The sequence below is a fragment of the Vulpes vulpes genome, chromosome 12, assembly GCF_048418805.1.
Source record: "Vulpes vulpes isolate BD-2025 chromosome 12, VulVul3, whole genome shotgun sequence".
In the NCBI taxonomy this organism is placed as follows: domain Eukaryota; kingdom Metazoa; phylum Chordata; class Mammalia; order Carnivora; family Canidae; genus Vulpes; species Vulpes vulpes.
This window is the reverse complement of record NC_132791.1, coordinates 78,977,777-78,998,312: the sequence shown is the minus strand read 5'-3', so window position 1 is coordinate 78,998,312 and position 20,536 is coordinate 78,977,777. Positions and strand designations below refer to the sequence as shown.

Below are 20,536 nucleotides of genomic sequence, written 5' to 3'. Positions count from 1 at the left end.
GGCGCCGGCCTCGCGCGCGCCGCCCAGCTGTCAATCACGCGCGGGCTGAGCTCCGCGGGGCGGGAGCCGAGGCGGCGGCGGCGGCGGCGGCGGCGGCGGCGGCGGCGGCGGCGGCGGCGGCGATGGGACCCCTGCGAGAGATCTGCGGCTAGGCGGCTGCACTTGCTCCACGGGTCGGGGATCGAGGCGGCAGGTAAAGCCGTGCGGAGCCGCTCCGGGGGTCTTTCCCGGCCCTCCCTCTCCTCCCCTTCTCTCATTCCTCCCCCCTCACGCACAGATCTTCATATTCTGTTTTTCCGCATCTGTGTCACACGCACACACACCCCTTACTCATTCGCGTCTATTATAGACGCGCAAATCTCTGCAAATTTCATGCATATTAAAATCCGCGAACCCATACAGATTATGGGAAGCCAGCTCCATGCTTTGGTGATTTGTGGTTTGTGTTACGTAAGAATTTGGGAGGTGTACAGGGAAAACTGAAGAGTTTCTTTCCCGGGAGGCTAGAAAAGTTCTATATTAGGTAAGAGTCAAATAGACGTATTTGGAGTTTGCAAAGCTGGTTGGATTTGTTCTCTAAGCTGAATTTCACCGGCCCCCCCTTGCCCTCCCATTCCTTTGCCATATTCAAAGATACTTGAGTGCTTTGCTATTATCTCAAGACCTACTTCTTTGTATTGTTAGAAAGAGGCGTTGGGTGGGGGTCAGACCAAAGCTGATGACCTCAAAGAAAACTGAGCTGGGGTTAAACAGCAGCTGGTGTTTACTTAATTGGTTCCTGGCTCTGTAGCAGAAATGCTTTCAGCACCTTGGAGAGCTCCCCGGGCTCCAGCCCAGCCCGCCCAGCCCGCCCAGCCCAGCCCAGCCCGCCCAGCCCGCCCAGCCCGCCCAGCCCAGCCCAGCCCAGCCCGCCCAGCCCAGCCCAGCCCAGCCCAGCCCAGTCCAGCCCGCCCAGCCCGCCCAGCCCAGCCCAGCCCAGCCCAGCCTTCGGTGAAGGGCATGTGTGCAGTCATTTCCTTCAGAGAACACAAAAAGGAAGGACATTTAGTTGAGAGAGATGGGGGAAGGGGGGCTACACTTGTTTTCTTTGCTTATCCAGATCCAGGACCCTAATAAAATTTGCGCCCCCCACCACCACCACCACCCAAATCTGCACACATAACATCTGCAAAATAAAATTTTAGGGCAAAGAAATGAGTCTTGAAGAACATTTGACTATGGTTCATATAGACTGAAACTGGAAAATACTGGAAACAGTTTGTCAGGCATCAACTAGGCTTGTTCACTCAAGTCTTTGAGGTTCTCTTCCAATGGATGAGGAGCTGCTCATCAGAAAGAATCTTTAGTGACCTCTTGAAAAATATCCCCCAGCTATTATTTTATTTCACATGACTAGAGTAATGTAGGAAGCCAGTAGCTCTATAGCAGGCAGTGGCTTTTTAATTAAATTTTGCATGGGCACCTGCTTTTCTTAGGCAGATGGAAAGTAAAATGATCACGATAGGAAGAAATGGATATAGAAGTAAAAAAAATCAACCCAATGAGTAAATCATCTAAAGAAACTTAATAAGTCTAAATGCTTGTAAACAGATCAGAAAATACAATGGCTATAAGATTAATTTATTTTACAATGTAATAGAAGAGGCACCAAATAAATCAATTCTAGAGTGTCTAGAGAGCAAATAAACTTTTTATTTAGAATTTTTAAAATACAGATGTATTAGTCTAGTTGTATTACTGACTACATGGCATATAACCATATCAAAATAAGAATATGGTTTGCATAGTGTGTTATAGTTTATAAACCCCAACCGTTTACCCTATAAAGTCTCATGAGAGCCCATTAAAAAGTTATGAAAGACACATACTTTTGTTAAAAACAAACATCTCCCTGCTCTTCAACAAGAAGTCCTTTGTCAATGTTTATGTCAACATTAAAATGACTCTTTACAGCCACAAGAATGGCCTATGGAATTTAGATTTTTATCTGTATCACGTTCTGCAGAGATTTTTTTTTTCTTAAATAGATTTGAAGGATGATGTGCCATTGAAAAGAAAGGTCAAAGGCTAAACAAGGAGAAGAGAAAGAGGAAGACTTCAAAAGTAAGACTCCATCCTTGTCACATGTGAATTCATAAGCACCTTGTGATTTGCATATAAAGAGGAGGTTTAAAGAGAATATGGGTTCTTTTTCTCTTCTCATTTTGGTTTTGAACCTTGTATACCTCAGTTAAAAACATATCTTGAAAAAGTAATAAGATAATTGCGTATCATTACTCCTTTTTAAAAAATTATAAAAGTGGGGGCACCTGGGTGGCAGAGTTGGTTGGGTGGCTGACTCGTGGTTTTAGCTCAGGTCATGATCTCTGGGTCATAAGACTGAACCCTGTGTTCAGCTTCATGCTTGGCACAGACTCTGCTTGAGATTCTCTCTCCTTCTCCCTCTGCCCCTCCTGCTCATTTTCTCTCTCTCTTTCTAAAACAAATAACTAAACCTTTAAAAAAATTATAAAAGTGGCCACATACCTACTGACTTATAAGGTATTACAAAGTCATAATATAGAGCTACAATCTCTACCACACTTCCAAGGAAAGAAAATATTTCTGAAATGATCTTTTGTTAGAAACACATTTTCAAGTTTTAAGGTCATGCTTATACAATTCTAGAATGCCTGATTTAAAAATGAAAAAGCTGTTAGCAGACTTTCATGCCTTCCTGCTTCCACACTGAGACTGAGTCCTTTAAGCAAATTGACCTTTTGGTTTGGTGTTGGATAAATGGTCTAAAGCAGCTCTGTGCCTATACCCTGCAGCACTGGCTCTGTGGAAAAGTGGCTCTAATGGGGACTTCACTCTCATTATCTCAGAATGATGTTATGGGAAAGAAAAGCAGTATGAAAAATTGAATGATATTTCAAAGAGAATAAACAGAACAGGGCCTGTGCCTGGCCTCACAAATGACTCACACATGGAGCCATGGGAAAATACTAATCTTTTTTGTGCCTCAATTTTCTGTCTCTCTTCTCTCATGAAGACAAATAATATAGAGTCTGTGGTGTTCTTGGAGTTTTGTGAGGCATATTTATTTCTGTTTTCATGACAATGAACATTTTTCAAGTAAAATAAAAAGTAATTGCATTTATTTGACTGAAATTCAAATTTCCAACAAATTGATACTATAGCATATTGGTACACATAGAGATCATAATAATACACATATGGGTTTTCCTTAAAGAGGAATTGTTCATAGAGGAAAAGAGGTAAAAATAAAATAAGATGAAATCACAGAGAGACAAAACATAAGAGACTCTTAACTCTAGGAAACAAATTGATGGTCGCTGTAGGGGGTGGAGGGATGGGGTAACTGGGTGATAGGCGTAAAGAAGGGGATGTGATGTAATGAGCAGTGGGTATTATATGCAACGGATGAATCACTAAATTCTATCCCTGAAACTAATAATATAGTATCTGCTAACTAAATTGAATTTAAATTAAAAAATTTTTAAGAGAAATTGTTCAAGGGATTCTCAGCATTTTCATTTTTTCCAGCAGCATATACTTGGGTTTTTTTTTTTTTTTTAAGATTTGTTTAAAAAAAAAAAAAAAGATTTGTTTATTTTTATTTGAGAGAGCACATGCACAAGCAGAGGGAGGGGCTGAGAGAGAATCTCAAGCAGACTCTCTGCTGAGTATAGAGCCTGTTGCAGGGCTAGATCCCATGGCCCTGAGATCATGACTTGAGCCCAAATCAAGAGTCAGACACTCAACTAACTGAGCCACCCAGGCACTCCAGCAAACACCTGCTTTTGGTGCCCATTTTGTTGTACTTCTTGCTCCGAGAAGTGTTTCTCCTTCGAATCTAAGTATCCACTGAGAGCAGACTGAGCTCCACTCATCTTTATTATCTCACATAATCTGGTGCATAATTAGTGCTGTAAAAACAAGGAAGGAAGGGAGGAATGAAAAAGGAAGGACAACTCAGGCCATCATCCACACCAGCCAATGTAGAGCTTTGTGCCAAGAAGTTTCAAAGTGCTTGTCAATAGGAGAGAAAAAGCACTTGCCCTCATGAAGCTTACAGTCCATCACTACATAGGCTGTCAGACCATAAGCAAATAAACCACATAACAGAGCATCAGATGGTAACAAGCACTATAAAAAGATACAAATTTGAACAAGAGGATAGAGAGTGATTGAGTGCTGACATTGAACATGCTAATTATAGGAAGCCTCCCAGAAGAGTTTGGGAAAGGAGTTAAGGAATGATTTTCTCTTCTAGTTGGTCTCTGGGACATGACAGGTGTGCTGTGCTGCCAAGAGTTGAATATCCATCTAAATGTATAAACATGCATGCAATGGAGATAGATACCATAGACATTATTATAAAAAGAAGAGAACCATGGACAGATCCTCACTAATTAGCACCTAGAATGTCCTTCAGAGAGAATGAAAATAACTCCCTTTTTAGAGAGGACCAAACAGCCAGATGTTAATGTTGCTCATGCTCCATCATGATGGCCATACTGGCAGCAAGAACACAACATCAAACCTGAGCTGGGGTGTTTATAAAAGGAATACTCACATGGACTCATTTAAGTACAAGACTAGAAAATATTTTCACTCACCCCCCCCCCCTTTCATGCACTTTCTGGAATGTTAAGGCTTTATCTAAAGCAAAGCCATCTCTAGAATCCATCACTTAATAAGAGTCATAGATAGAACATTATTGTTTTTGTAGCTGCTACTATAGCTATAGCTATTCAAATACAAACACCAGATTTCTCATGAAACATTGCTTATTAGGTAAATGCTGAGCCAAGCTGAAAAGCCTTTGTACATATCTTCCATTTCTTGTCATTCCTTTTTATTTTATAATAATTGCCCAGCTTTTAAAGTGACTTTATGAAGTGGCATTGTGTATCCTCTTCATAATATTGGAGGTATCAATCAACCAGGTAGATTCTAAATAACTATAACATTTCTATATTGAGACAAAAAGTTACGGGCTTCCCTATGAGGAATTATAATTCTGTTGAGTTTTTGTAGGTGTAAAATTGTCATGGTAACATGCTATATATTTTTTTTTATTTTTAAAGATTTTATTTATTTATTCATGAGAGACACAGAGAGAGAGAGACAGAGACATAGGCAGAGGGAGAAGGAGGCTCCATGCAGGAAGCCTGAAGCCCAATGTGGGACTCGATCCCAGGACTCCAGGATTATGCCCTGAGCCAAAGGCAGATGCTCAACCGCTGAGCTACCGAGGGATCCCCTAACATGCTATATTTTAAAACTCCTTTCTAATGATCATTCTCCTCAAAGAATGAATCCAATTAGTTAGATATATGGAAAGATGTATGAAACCTCTAAGACCCCCAGGGACTGCAGGCATACGTCATATTATTGCACTTTACTATGCATCACAGATAATGTTTTTTACAAATTGAGGGTTTGTAATTTGGCGACCCTGCATCAAATAAGACTAGCAGCATCATTTTTCCAACAGCATTTGTTCTCTTCATGTCTCTGTGTCCCATTGTGGTAATTCCTACAATATTTCAATCTTTTTCATTATTGCTATATTTGTTACAGCAATCTGTAACCAGTGATCTTTGATGTTACTATTGTGATTGTTTTGGGGGACTGAGACCTACACCCATATAAAATAAGAAACTGAATCGATAAATGTATGTGTTCTAACTGCTCTGTTAACCAGCCATTCCTCTGTCTCTCTCCCTCTCCTTTGGGCCCCCTGTTCCCTGAGACACAACAATATTGAAATTAGGACAATCAATACCTCTATGGTGGCCATTAGGAGTTCGAGTGAAAGGAAGGGTCAGTTGATGTAGCAAACTTTATTGTTGTCTTATTTTAAGATATTGCCATAGCCATGCCCACCTTTAAGCAACCACCACCCTGATCAGTCAGCAGCCATCAACGTTGAGGCAGAGACCCTCCACCAGCAAAAAGATTATGGCTTGCTGCAAGTTCAGATGATGGTTAACATTTTTCAGCAATAAAGCATTTTTTAAAATTAATAGACATAATGCTATTACACCCTTAGTAGACTACAGTATAGTGTATAAATAACATTTATATGCACTGGGAAACCAAAAAGTTTATTTAAACTTGTTTTATATATTTGCTTTATTGCTGAGGTCTGGAACCAAACTTACAAAATCTGAGATACACTTGTGCTATTTAAGCAATGTATACAATCCTGAATTAAGTTATTAAACAAATAAACAATTCACAACTATTTAGTCTACTTAATACCAAGTAACTGACCTAACTAGTAGCTTATGTGCTCTTTTAAACTGAAGCTTCATGTATACGATGATGATAAAGAATCTGACAATCAATCAATGAAAGTATGAGAGGAGATGGGAAATCAGTAAACCCAGTTGTTTATACAACAAAATTATTGACTTGTTTTGTAAATTCATGGCCAAAGATTCCTGAAAAATTGTATCTGGAAGAAATTCAAGGCAATATGGCCCAACATCTTATTTTAAGGATGATAAAACCAAAGGCCAAGGAGGTTAATGAGTTTACCTGCAATGTCATGACCAAAATGTTGTAGGTCAAGAGCTAGGATTAGAACCCATTCTCTTCCCTGGGTGGTTAGCACAGTGGGTGTGTTCTCGTGCTTCATATGCCTAGAGAAGAAAATAAGGCTCAGTGGGATTCCTTTCCTGGCACATATCCAACATCACTAAAAATTTATTCTGACTTAGAGTAGGGCCTCCCATCAGTCAAGCTCAAAAACATTTGTTTTAAAACACTTTCTATCCCTATGATTTGACCCATATTTTATTTAACCAAGTTGGACTACTGAGTCCCATCCTATAAAGCAGGAACACTCGACCTTGTGTGCCAGAAACCAGCAGTGTGGGGAGGGACTACAATATGTCACACCATCCAGCTCTACATCACAGCTCTACCCCTGAGCAAACGTGACTTTGGCATCGAAGCAAAATAACTCATACTGTTGCTATGAGGAATTTCTTTTTGCTCCTGTCCTATTTTTGTCCTTTCTCCATGTTAAAGTCTCTGATGTTTTATAGAAAACCTGAAAATACATATTTGGATCAGTTGGTCTGATTATACAAGTATGTAATTCAGTCCATACTCCTGCTTTCTGTATTGTCATCTTTCATCTGGTCCCTGACTCATGATATAACCTTTAGCAGATGACTTTTCTGCGCCTAGTTTGTTCAGTGACAAAGCAGAATTAGTAAAATACTAATCCCTTCTCCCCTTGATCAAAATTTTATTAGAATGTCTTTTTTTAAAAGTGCCTTTAGGGGCGCCTGGGTGGCTTAGTTGTTGAGCATCTGCCTTTGGCTCAGGTCATGATCCCGGGCTCAGGTCATGATCCCAGGGTCTTGGAATCGAGTCCCACATCGGGCTCCCCACAGGGAGTCTGCTTATGTCTCTGCCTCTTTCTCTGTGTCTCTCATGAATAAATAAATAAAAATCTTTAAAAGAATAAATAAAATAAAACTATTCTACTTATGGGGGTGCCTGTGTGGCTCAGTCAGTTAAGCATCTGCCTTCAGCTCAGGGTCCTGGGATGGAGCCCTGTGCCAGGCTTCCTGCTCAGTAGGGAGTCTGCTTCTCCCTCTGACCCCCTCCCCGCTCATGCTCATGTTCTCTCTCTCTCTCAAATGAATAAATAAAAAATCTTTTAAAAAATTAAATTAGTCTACTTATGTATCATTACTAATAGACCCTTATTTATCATCTTCATTGTAAGGCATTAAATTAAAGGTACTAAAGAGATCATCCTAACACTTAACATATGAAAATTATGCTAAAAAAAGCATTAGATGCAACAGACTTTGCTGCTCCAGACAGCGTACATTCTAAAATCTTTATACTTTATGAAATAATATCCTTCTGAAATGTTTAAAAGTAAAAAAGAAAAAAGAAGAAGAAGAAGAAGAAAAAGAAGAAGAAAAAGAAGTTTTTAATTGTCTCCCCTGCTCTCTCTTCCTGGGTGATGTCTCCTGGCTGCCATGTCTGAAACAGGCAGAGAGACACTAAGCTTAATACTGACCAACACTTAAAAAGATGTGAGTATTGGTCACCATTGGTAGCACCTATTTGCATCATTTTTTCTAAGATCGGGGCCATATTTTTTTTTTTCCTGAATTTGACTGCATTTTCTAACCAGAACCCATTTTTGGCTAAGAGCACACATTACAAGATAATTTTATGGATTCACTTTGTGGCCATGGGACAGGACAATGCTAACTTCAATTTTGATTTAAGCCTCATATTATTTTTTATTTATTCATGAGAGACCCAGAAAGAGAGGCAGAGACATAGGCTGAGGGAAAAGCAGGCTCCTGATGCGGGACTTTATCCCAGGACCCCCAGAATCATGACCCGAGCCAAAGGCAGACGCTTAACCACTGATGCCCAGGTACCCCTAGCCCCATAATTTTATCCAACCAAACTAAGTGCCCACACAGGGACCCTTGCTGGAAGCTTAGATTAATTTTTTCCTTGTAGGTAGATAAACTTCACTATGTGGTTTCTTGATAAGTAATTGGAAACATTTTATATGTCTTCTTTTAGTCTGGATTACAGGACAAGCCCTGAGAGAACTTGGTTCAATGGGAAAATATCCTTCTACATTGTTTCTTGCTTTGTCATTTTGAGACTATGTCCATACAGGGAAACCCATCTGGAGGATAACTAGAAAATCTAAAAAAGTATTTCACGTTTCAGCTACATATTTATCTGCTTATATGGAGATAAGAAAACCAAACACCAGAGAATTACTAAAAGCTTCCTTACTCACCAAAATTGCTGTCTGTCAGCAATTCCTTTTTTTTTATGTGAATTAATAACCAAATGCTTTTCTCTAAAAGATATTGATTAGGTTAAATCAAGTAGAAATTTCCATCTTAAGAAGACAGAGTCTCAAAGAGCCCACCTAGAGCATAGTTTCATTTAACAATTCTCTGGCCTCTTGTGTATAGTGGACGCTTCATGCAATGTAATGAAAGGCTAGGTTTACCCTCTTCACTGTGTTCTATCATCCCACATGGACACATGTATCCACAAATAATGACTGAGATATCTAGTGTTAGGGTTGGTGAGGTGTAAATTATTGGCTGAGCCATTTGTGATTAATAAAGCATGAAGCGTAAGTTGCTCAGCAGCCTTCAAATACAGCTTCTGTACAATGTGACATTTAGCTAAAATGTTAGAGCAAGATCCATGAGATCTGAAAGCTAAATTGCAAACTGCTAAAGAGTAACACCATGTATTCTCCACAAGGGAACATGGTTAAGCATCCAAGAGGACAATCCAAGACAAATTCCATATGTAGCAAGTGAGAGTACCTGGCTAATTCTTTAACATGTAAGTGTAAAGACTACTGGATTCTAAGTGATTAAAGATTCCTTGTCAAGACAATGAAAATATGCGCTTTTCTATTGCCATTTTTCATGTGGTTCTTGCTGAAATATTTGCATAATTTAAATGAGCTGTGCTGTTATGTCTCATTTATGGAGAACCAGCTTCTAGTCACTGAGTGTTTGGGGGTAATTTTGCATTAAGTAGAAAAGCAGAGCTCTTTAAAATTGTCTCTTCTCTTAAGAAAAGAGAATTGTTCAAATAGACTAACATTACTCAGCCTGGTCCTCACCTCTTAATCCTGAAGCCAGTGCTCATGGGGCTGATGCCTGTGGATGTTGTCATTCTAGATGCGAAGGATGAGTTCTTGCAGCAACATCTGTCGGTCCAAGCAGGCACAGACTGCTACTGAGGGTAACTACCAGCGCTATGGAGTCCGGTCCTACCTGCACCAGTTTTATGAGGACTGTACCACCTCAATCTGGGAGTATGAGGATGATTTCCAGATCCAGAGATCCCCTAATAGGTGGAGCTCAGTATTCTGGAAGGTAAGCAAAGAACAATTGTGTGAGTCAAGAGATGAAAACGTTATTGGAAATGGTAAACCCTGTAGCTATGAAGAACTGAGGGGTTTGGTCCTCTCTGTGTGCATCAGTCTTGGTAACACTAAGTGGTTTTTCTTCCCTTAGGAAAGGAGAATAGAAGCCTTGGGCTGAAGAAAGCCCCTGAACACAGTAAAATTGTTGATTTGCAGGTTAAACACAGATAGGTATAAGTGTCATCATTAATTATTATTTTTGCTACTGTGATTGATGTGCCACTAAATTCACCAGCTGTGAAGCCACCCATAGGCAAACATTATGCTTCTAGCCTCCCTTATAGGCTTGGTAAGTATCATTTGACAGATTACAACAATTATTAAGAAGAAATCATTGGCTATTGAGAGAGATTGATGCTGAGACATAATACAATGGTCAGTGTGCCAGTTCTACCTCTACCAGATGTGATCATGAGGCTCTGTGAGCTTCAGCTTCTTCACCTGAAGGCACCTCATTAGACAATATATTCAGTCATTCAGCATATAATTAGTGAGCACCTACTATGTGCCAAGAAGTTGCAAAGTGCTAGAAATTAAAGTGGTAAACAGAAAAGGAAAATCCCTTGCCTTCTTGGAACTTGCAACCTATCATGGAAAATAAACCATAAACAAATAACAGAACGACTGGTAGTGGCGTGTGCTGTGAAGAGAAACGAATGAGGACAAGAGGGTAGGGAGTGATGGAGGCCTGGTATTTAGTGTGCTGTTTATAGACACCCCTTCAAAGGAGATGACATTTGAGCAAGCACCAGGATGAGCTGAGGAAGCAGACCATAAGATTACCTAGCTAAAGGTCCTTCTGGGCTGGGAAATACCAAGTCCAAATGGTGAAATGGGAACAAATTTGGCGTGCTTGAAAAATAGCAAGAGTTCCAGTCTTTTTGACATAGAATAAGAGTGGGAAAAAGGACAGGTGATGGATCCAGAAAAATAACAGGACACATGATTTATGTAGAGCCTTGTAGATGATAATGAGGACACTGGCTTTTATGTTGAGAGATATGGGAAGCCACCTGAATGTCTTTTGCAGAAGAGTGCCATGATCTGACTACGATTTTAACAAGATCATTCTGACTACAGTATGGAAAACAGATTATAGAGGACAAGGGTAGAGGCAGCCAGATTATTTGGGAGGGTCTGAATGAACCCAGGCAAGAGGTAATGATGGCTTGGATTAGGTGGTGTTGGTAGAGATGGTGAGAAGTAATCTGACGTAGCATAAAGTTTGAAGACCAAGCTGTCAGGATGTGCTAATGAAGTACACATGAGAGATAGAAGAGTCAGGTACGCCTCTAAGGCTTGTGACCCAAGCTATTTACTGAGTGATGTCATAATTTTCTGGGATGGTGAACACTGGGAGAGCAGTGAGAGTGGTGAGGAATCAAGAGTTTGAGTTTGGCCATGTTTTGCTACAGATGCCTATTAGACATGTGAGTGGGGATCTCTAGTGGTAATTTAAATGCAGCTCATGGATTGGGAGTCTCTCATATACAGAATATATGAGGAACTGGACTAGATAAAATGATCCAAGAAGAGAGTATGGACATAGAAGAGGCATCAGGACATCTGAACATTCAGAAATCAAGAACAGAGTGAGGATTTAGGGAGGAATGATGAGAAGTACAACCTTTGGAGGGGGCTCCAGTCCCCTCCAGCTCTGGGATCCCAGTCATTCCCAGTCTTCTCCCAAAAGATCCCAGAATGTTTAACATTGATGTTGACATAAACTTACAATTTACTAGCAATGTAGTTTAACAAGAAGCAATGTTGTGTAATGTTTATGAGCCTGGCCTCTGTCCTCAGATTACATGGGTTCAAACCTCAGCTCTTCCATTTAAAGCACTGTACCTTTGGGCAAGTTAATTGATCATAGTGGGGCCCAATGGTGATGCTTATCGTACCTACCAGGTAAAATTGTAAGAATTAAAAAGATGTCTGGTATGCACTCAAGCATTTGGCATATTAGCTCCTACTATCTATCAGATGCCATATGAAACATTGGGTCCTGAAGTGGAAATAAAACATGAAACCTAGTTAATACATAAAGCAGTGGGTAACACAGTTGTTAACATGGATTACCCAAGACCTGTGTTAATTCAGTATCTTACAAGTGTCATGTACTCTGTATTAAAATTGGTTGAGCCAACATCCTTGCCCTGTAGAAATGTCATCTCTGATGAATCCTTACTGGCCTGAACCAATTAAATGCATAGCCAAGCTTGACACATCTTGTATTTACCCAGTTAAGTGGGTAGTTGCTTCCCCATGTGTCAAAAAAAACAAATATTTGCCTGACAGGATCTGTTGTGCCAAGAGTCTGAAATGCCACTGTCATACAGAATATTGAAACCATTCACGTGGTTCCAAGGCACTACCAGTTATGTGACTTGAGAAGCTATAAATCCATCAAATAACCTATAGGGATGGATTCAAAATAAAGAACTCACAGTAGATTACCAACCCCAGAATTCAGATTTCAGAATTCAGAATTTTCACTTCTATTTTACACAAACAAGATTCAAAAGTCCCCCCCTCCCCACAACACCCGCCACCCACCCTGCTGCTATGCTGGACCTACTTCAGAGACTTAAAACAGGCTCCAGTTCATGGCCTCACAGAGTTTATATTCCAGCGAAATCCAAATCTTAAACTCAGAACCTAACCACAAAACATGAGACTGGGCATTCAGAGGCTTATAGTCAACCTGAATCATCTAAGAATTCACTTCTTAGAGGCCTCACCTCTACCAAGGGAATAAACTCACTGTTCCTCATGTTCTTTATAGGAAGTACAAGTGAATTCATGCCAGTGGGTTTATGAAATGCTTGGTATCAATATAGAGTAAGGCAGTGATTGTGCACGTGTTTCTAACTATGATTCTTTTTTTATGGTTTTTTTTTTCTTTCATTTCAAACTGCATCTGTAGGTGTTTTCATGGGCTTGCCCTCTCCCCATTCCGAGTAAAGTGGTACTAAGGTGGCGTTGGTTTCTCTTGAGGGACTCTACCCAGGTACTTCCGCGGACTCTGCCATGGAGCGGGCTCCTTAGCAACCAGCAGCATGGATGGACTTAACGAGAATGGAGATAGGAATCAAATGAGCCTGAGTTAGAATCTTTGCCCTGTCATGTGATATAACCTGTGTCTCACAATGCTATTCATTCTTTCTTTCTACAAATGTTTGTATGTCTGCTGTGTTCAAGGTTATGTGGGAGGCTCTGGGAATTGTTTGTGAATAAGGTGCTATTCTTCACCTGTGAGTTAGATAGAGCCGTGACCTGAAGGAGTTCTTAAATAGGGAAAGTAGACGTGTTCACAGACAGTTACAAATCCAGAATGATAAACACTACTCTAAAAGTAGTCACAGTCCGTAGTGGGAGCATGGGGTTTAGGAGCAGGAAGGATCTGAAGCAGCCTGGAGAGGAAGTGGGTCCCCAAAGAGATTACCCTTGAGCAAGCAGGAAATAGGCATCATGGTGGGAAGAAACTGAGTCCTTCAGAACTGAGTCCTGCAGAAGCTGAATCCTGAAGAGATAATGGCATATTCAGAAGCCTGCAAATAGCTCCGTACGGCTGGGGTAAAGTACAAGTTGGAAGACGGGGGTCCAGAGACGAATGGGGGAAGGAATACAGAGCTAGATCACAGAAGACTTTGAAAAGCTCAGCAAGAAATAAAGCTAGGCTTTCTTGGGAAGGTTGTGTCACAGTCAGGTGTAAACACATACACACACACACTGTACCTCACAGGTTCTACCCCATGGTTGCCTCAACCACAACTCCTTTACCCCAGTGCCTGCAACTCCTGCCACCTGCAAAAGTCTATGTGATGCAGTCCCACCTGCCCCCTGCCACCTACTGCACTGCCCAGGAATCAAACTGGCTGCGGGGGGACTTTTCTTCTTACTCTTGCACTGGACCTTGGCTAAGGCTGTTGCCACCCGATTGTGCAGCAGATCACCTCAGGAAGGCAGGTATAAACGAATGGGAACAATCTCCTTACCCCATTTATGCTTTCCTCACCTCAGAGTGATCTTCCTCCTCCCATAGTAGAAACTTCTCAGAGGGTGATCCACAGTAATGTGCAAGTACAAGGTAAGACTGTGTCCTCTGTAGCCCCTCTGTTTACTCCCAACACCCTCCTCTTGTCTGCTCTGAGATAAGCCAGAGTTTAAACTTGTGTCTTGGATTCTTCTTCAAAGTTTTGCTAGGTGTTACAGAGTTGGTCTTATACTAGAAATGAGAGGAGCTCAGTGGATGGGTGGATGGCAGGAACACAGAGAAAGTGGGAAGGGAGGGAGGAAGGAAGGAAAGAAACAAGCAAGGAATATTGAATATTTTCGGTTTGAGGAGCTTTTGGGATGTTCTTGTGTAGCTCCTCCTACCAGCTGTCAGAAATCCGGGGATAAAGCCCAGGAAGGAAATCCAGGCTGGAGATGGAAATTGGAAGTCACTGGTTTATTGGTGGGAGTTGAAACCATGGTCACACATTCAGCCCTAGAGATATCATCTTCAACAAGAGATATGAGTCAAGGGGGAACCCTGGGGAACACCATTAGTTTAAGAACACCTGGCAAAACAGGTTGAGAGTGCGTTGTTGAAGATGCAGTTATAGAAACAGGAAAGTTGTGACAGGGACAACAAGACTGTGGGTTTTTAAGAAGATGCAAGTGCTCAGAATCCCTGACTGCAGAATAATCAAATGCAGTGATACTAGATTTGGCAATTAGGAGGTCTTTGGTGACCTCAGAGAAGCCAATTTCAGGGAAATTGTGGGACCAAGCTTGAATTTCAAGAGTTGCATGGGTTCAAGCAGTAGCTAAAGAGAGACACAGGGCTCTGGAATGGCTTTTGAAGATGGAAACAATTGAATGTGTTCGTGTGCTGGAGGGACAGAGCCTCCATAAGGTAGAAAACTGAGTGTGGGGCACCAGGTCACCATGCCCTTTGGCAAGGGATCTTCGAGCCCTTCAGATCACACCTGGACATCAGTGGTTGCTCTGTAGAGCTCAGTGTACCTACAGGCAGGTCAGGCCAGAGGAGTTGCAATCGGCTGTCACCGCTGGGAGGTGACAGCACTCCGAGCCCAGGTCCTGCTGAGGAAAGGTCAGAGCGGCCTTGGGGCTGATGGAGAAGAAGTGCCAGACTTCCATCTTGGCTGAGCTTCCCTCGAGTGTGACCTCGAACCCAGATGGTTCCTTTCACATTCAGCTCCAGCCAGCGCCCCCAGCATCCTTCCTGCCATGCTGGTTCTTGCTTCCAGTAGTCATTGCCACATCCTCTCTGCCAGAACAGCTGCGACAGCTCCTGCTGCCAGCCCTGCTATTTGGAGTAAACAGAGGTATATTTAGACCTCAGTGGCTCACATGCAGATGATGCCGGGGATGTTGGTCAGAGGAACAGCAGGCTCTGGCTGGCAGCCTGCGACAGCAGATTTCTGGAATCGGGGTCCTCCTCCTTGTCCAATGCCCCTTTCCAGCAGCAGACACTGGATTCTCACACCTCCTCCCCACAGCCAGGAAGGCCATCAAAGTCGCTGTTCTTGCTCCTTTCTGCTGTTCTAAGGGTTGTCACAGCTGAAATAGGCCCTTGTGTCTCAGCAGTGGCCTGACCTCACCACCACCACCACCAGGAGCGCCAGGCTGTTCCTGGCCCCAGAGGACCCCCGCCCTGTGGTTTTCCCGCTCTCTGCGTGCACCCACACAGGGCTACTTGCTCTCTCCGACCTTCAAGGGCCTCTGTGTTGCATGTTTTAACTCTCTCTATTAAATAGAGCCCCTTTCTCTTTGATCAAGGACCTCTTCAGCCTAGAGCTGTGTCCAGAGATAGTTTCTCTGGTTCTGTAATGGCATCACTCCCAAAATCTTTATTCCTCCTGATACTCCAGGATGGTACCAGGGTTAAGCTGATGCATCCCAACATCCCTTCTCACCTCTGTCATACTCTCAGTTAAGACACAGTGTATTTTAGATTTCATGGCTGCCCCGCCACTCCCACCTTCCCATACTCTCCCAAATGTGTTTCCACGATGTCTAGGGTCCTCTCTGGGCACATGTCTCAGAGATCCTCTTTAGACTTGCAATGAGGGCACCTTCTGTGTCCTAGGAGTGGGCTGTTCGCCACCGTCATGCTCCCCTCCACAGATGGCAGGCCTCCTTCTGATACTCTGATGCAACAGGGAAGAGGCGCTGGGAGGCCAGCCACTTTCCAGTTCTTGAAGTGAGCAGGAGTCCTGCCATCTGCAAGGCTTAGTTTGCCTTTTAGCTTCTGAGTGAGATTCCAAGAGTGGATTTTAATCTATAAAGCACTGCTCAGTTGAGGAGCAGGCTGCTCTGAGAATCAATCACCTGGCTCCGTATTCAGCAGTCTGGCAGTTCAAGTTATTCAGTTAGGAATATTTATGGCGTGTAAGACAGGAATGGGATATGGAGAGTGAGACAGAAATAGAAGTCGGAGAGCACTGGCCTCGGTTGCTCTTGAGAACCTCAGAAACTGAGATGGATACATTCCTGAAAATCAGTGCCAATTCTTGAGGAAGGTGATTTAGTGACATGCGAGGCATGTCACCATGGATATTTATGTTAATTTAGCTTGTGCATTCAGAATTTTCCAATGTGACTCATTTTTAAGTTACAAATAATGGTTGGTCTTTGGAGGTGAAGTTGTCACTATTTTTAGAAAAATCTAGAAAGCCATCCAAAATGTTATATTTAACAACCTAATTTTTCCTATAGTATTTAGATCTTATGTAGAATAGTCTAGTTTGTTCTTTCAGAAGACATGATATTGGCTCTGTTTTTTCAATTTCTTTACAATATTACATAATGGAAATGTGTCCATATTGGTGACTAAAACTCTGTGGCAATTAAAAATAAAAATAATAGCAGGTAATATGCAAAATAGTAATTGGTGAAGTACCACAGGAGAATAAAAGTGGAGTGTGAGGCTTGGAAGTCACACAGACCTGGGTTAGAGCCCGCTCACACCACCTGCTAGCTACAGGACTTTGCAGTATGCTTCTTCCACCCAATGTCCCTCAGTCTCTTATAGCTGAAATGGGGATAAAAATACCTCTCTTTCATAAAATGCTTGTGAGGATGAAGTGGAAAACATGTCAAACGCTATGCTATGGTCACAAAAGATAATAGCACACTAGCTCTCTGATGAATTTGTGAATATGTTTTCCTTCTATTATCCAGACCTTCTTTATTAGTGTATTACCCTGAAGTTTAATAAGTAAGTTAAATAAATATACTTTAGATTCGAAGCTCAAAATTAAATGGTGGTATGCCATTTGGGTTTTCTCCAACTTTGTTATGCTAGCTAGAAGCAATGAGGAACAGGAGGAAATGAAAAATGTATTTAAAAGATGAATAACTACATTAGCTGTTCCTTAGTCCAAGTGCTCAGATTATTGCAATGCTGTTGCCAATGTGGCATAATTTCACAAGAGGTGCATTCAAATAGATGTAATAATAGCTACTTATTACAGTCTATTGCTATTGCTTAGCCAGGCTCCGGGCTGAGTGCCTTTGAGCCTGGCCTCACTTGGTTTTCACCACAACTCCGATTATCATTCATCATTTTATAGATGGGGAAATTAAGGATGAGAGTGTTTAAGTAACTTTCCTTGTATGATTGAAGTACTAGTTGGCAGCCCTAGAACCGAAGCTGGAATCTGTCCATTCCAAACCACTAAAGGGTGTACAGTCTTCTCTCTCTCCTCCATGTGGGTGTACAGTCTTCTCTCTCTCTTCCATGTGTTACATTTTATTCAAACTGGAGCTAATGCAGTTTCATTTCCCATCCACCACTCCCAGAGCTTCTCAACATCTGCCTGCGCAAGGAAACCCCGAGTGGCTCCATGTGAGCCGAGAAAGGACATGGCCTGGGGGCCCTTCTGTGGCTTCTAGCCCTGCCTCTGCAACTTGGTAACTGTCAAATGTCCTTGGGCCAGTGACCTTCCTTCCTTGAGGCTACATTTCCTGAACCGTTAAACTTAAGCAATTCCTTCCCAGTAACTTGGGTAGTTATGTGGATTGCCAGCATCCTCCATTCAGATCACCAGGAACATACCTGTATGTTGGACAAGTTGACTTTATCACTCATCACAGTGGGAGAGGGGACACCAGAGGGTCTCCCGGGGTATTCCAGTAAGAGTATGAGGAAGGATGTATTATGGGATGGGGGCTTTGGGCAGGCAGAGGGTCTATAGAGCTAGAGTTCATTCTGGATTGTCAGGATCAGTCCTATGATTGGATAACAAATAAATAAGAAATCTTACCCACAGGGAGGGCAGATGCGGGTAGGACTAAAGCTGTAATTGGTAAAGAAGCAGCTGTTGTTCGTATTACTTGGTGGGAGTTGGGGGGAGGCTTTTGATATTTTGTGATTTGCACAATGAGGTGGTTTTCACTGTGCTTAGACAACGACAAAGCGGGCTTGTTTCATGTCACTTCATCACGGGCGTGGGATGAGCTCATTTGACATTAATGTTCTGTGTCACAGATTCTATCAGCAGGAGAGTAACACAGCATCCCTGCGAGCACCAGGCCAGCTTCTCTGAGCATCAGGACCTAGTGGATAGAGTCAAGCGAGTCCTGATGTCAGAGCGGCCTTGCTCTTCCTCAGAGCCTGAACGAGACCGCCTAAACCAAAGGCGGCGTGGTCAGCTGCAGAGCTTGTGCAAACAGAAAGCTCAAAGGGAAAATCAAGGCAGGGCGGCCGTTCCTGGTGGCCTCCTCTTGCCACCTTCTTTTACAGTTAGGAAATGATGTAGGCGTCTGATACAGATTTGGGGTGAATGGGAATATGAACTTCTCCCAAAAACCATGTCTTGCCAGGTAGGGCTCCGGAGAGCTGTGCTCACTCTGTCCCACCCTGTGTGTCTCTCTCCAGGTCGGACTCATCTCGGGCACAGTCTTTGTGATTCTTGGACTGACTGTTCTGGCAGTGGGCTTTCTGGTGCCCCCCAAAATCGAAGCCTTCGGGGAAGCCGACTTTGTGGTGGTGGACACGCAGGCCGTGCAGTTTAACGGCGCCCTGGACGCGTGCAAGCTGGCCGGGGCGGTTCTCTTCTGCCTGGGGGGCACGTCCATGGCAGGGTGTCTTCTGATGTCCGCGTTCGTGAGGAGCTACTCCCAGGAAGAGAAGCTCTTCCAGCAGAGGTTTACGGAGCGCCTCGCCGGCGTCAGGCCTCCCGCCCAGCCCATCACGAAAGCTCCGGGCCCCGGGGAGACAAAGATTCCGGTCACGCTGTCCAGGGTTCAGAATGTCCAGCCCGTGTCGGCCACCTGAAGCGCTGCCTCCCCAGGCCCCGCTCCGGGGTCCCAGCGCTCACGGGGAGCGGGGCGGGCGCTGAGATGCGGGCCAGGGCGTGCGCTGGCCGGGCCGGGGCTCGGGGTCGGCGGTGGGCGCGGGGCGTGAGCTCAGGGCGGCCGGGCTCGGGGGCTCGGGGGCTCGGGGGCTCGGGGGGCTCGGGAGCGGGGCGCAGACCCTGCAGATGCACCGCTCCTGGGGCGCCCGGGGGCCGGCAGGTGCCTCGGGAGCTCCCCTCGCAGCCGCCGTGATGCTCTGCTGTTTCCCGCGCCTCGGGGAGAGCACCCAGCAGTCTAGACCAGATGACCAACGGCTAACATGCTGTGTTGTATTTTCTCCTATTGGTCTCCTGATCTCTCTTGTGTGGTGCTCCTTCCATTCCTGTCTCACTACGTGTAAGATATTGTCATGTGTGTTCGTAGAAAAATCGAGCTCCTTGGTTTTGACCCCAAAGACCCCAACATCAGTCTTTCAACTCTATCTTCACCTGAGGTTACTGAGACTGGATACAAATTTATTGGAGTTCTCCACGAATCTTGTTTTGTTCTGTTTTGGTTTTTCCAACGTTTTCACTTAAAAAGCTAATATTGCCAATTTTAGAATCTTGGGGAAGAGATTAATATTGGGAGTGTCTGTGCAGTGTCCAGAAGCCAGGGAATGAGATATGACTATGAACTAGCTGTGTGACCCTGGGGGATTCGTTTAACCTCCCCTGGCCTCAGTTTCCCCAACTGTATGACAAAGATCCTGGATGTGGTGGCCAAGATTCCTCTTTTGCCGCCGTCATCATGTCTCCCTGGGGACATGTTTGTGATACCCCCATGGCTCACACCTCAGTGGGACTGTCTGAGAGCCCAACTCTCAGAAAATCTCCGAATCAGCAGCTACTCACCTTTCAATATCCAACCTGAGCAGTTTATATAGCGCTGTCATGTTTTTATAAAGACAAAAGTAAGCCATCCTCAGATAAGAAGCCCGTGAGTAGATATTAACCTTGAAAAGGGTTTTCTTTCTCAGATATTTTATTCTCCAGCAAGATGCTCGTCTCATCCCTATGCACTTGGACTTAATCTGTAGATTCAAACTGGACTAAGGAACATGTGACCTTGGTATTATCTCAGAAATTGTGCCACCTTCGAGTTCTGTCTCTCTTTTCTTTCCTCCTTCACTGGATAAATAAAATATGTGACCCAGCAGACCTGAGTTGTATTGTCATTCCTTCACCATGGCTGTTGTCTCTCCAACATGCAAGT

The 20,536-nt window shown here is 43.3% G+C and overlaps 1 protein-coding gene across 1 annotated transcript; it reads left to right on the top strand.

Moving 5' to 3' along the window:
- The first annotated feature begins 39 nt into the window (after window positions 1-39).
- NRSN1 (neurensin 1) lies at window positions 40-19,838 on the top strand. The gene is made up of 4 exons (XM_025999308.2): window positions 40-193; window positions 2,028-2,103; window positions 9,723-9,920; window positions 18,864-19,838. Exons 3-4 carry the CDS (start codon window positions 9,723-9,725, stop codon window positions 19,260-19,262), a joined length of 597 nt encoding a protein of 198 aa, XP_025855093.1. The 5' UTR covers window positions 40-193; window positions 2,028-2,103; the 3' UTR covers window positions 19,263-19,838.
- The last annotated feature ends 698 nt before the right edge of the window (window positions 19,839-20,536 follow it).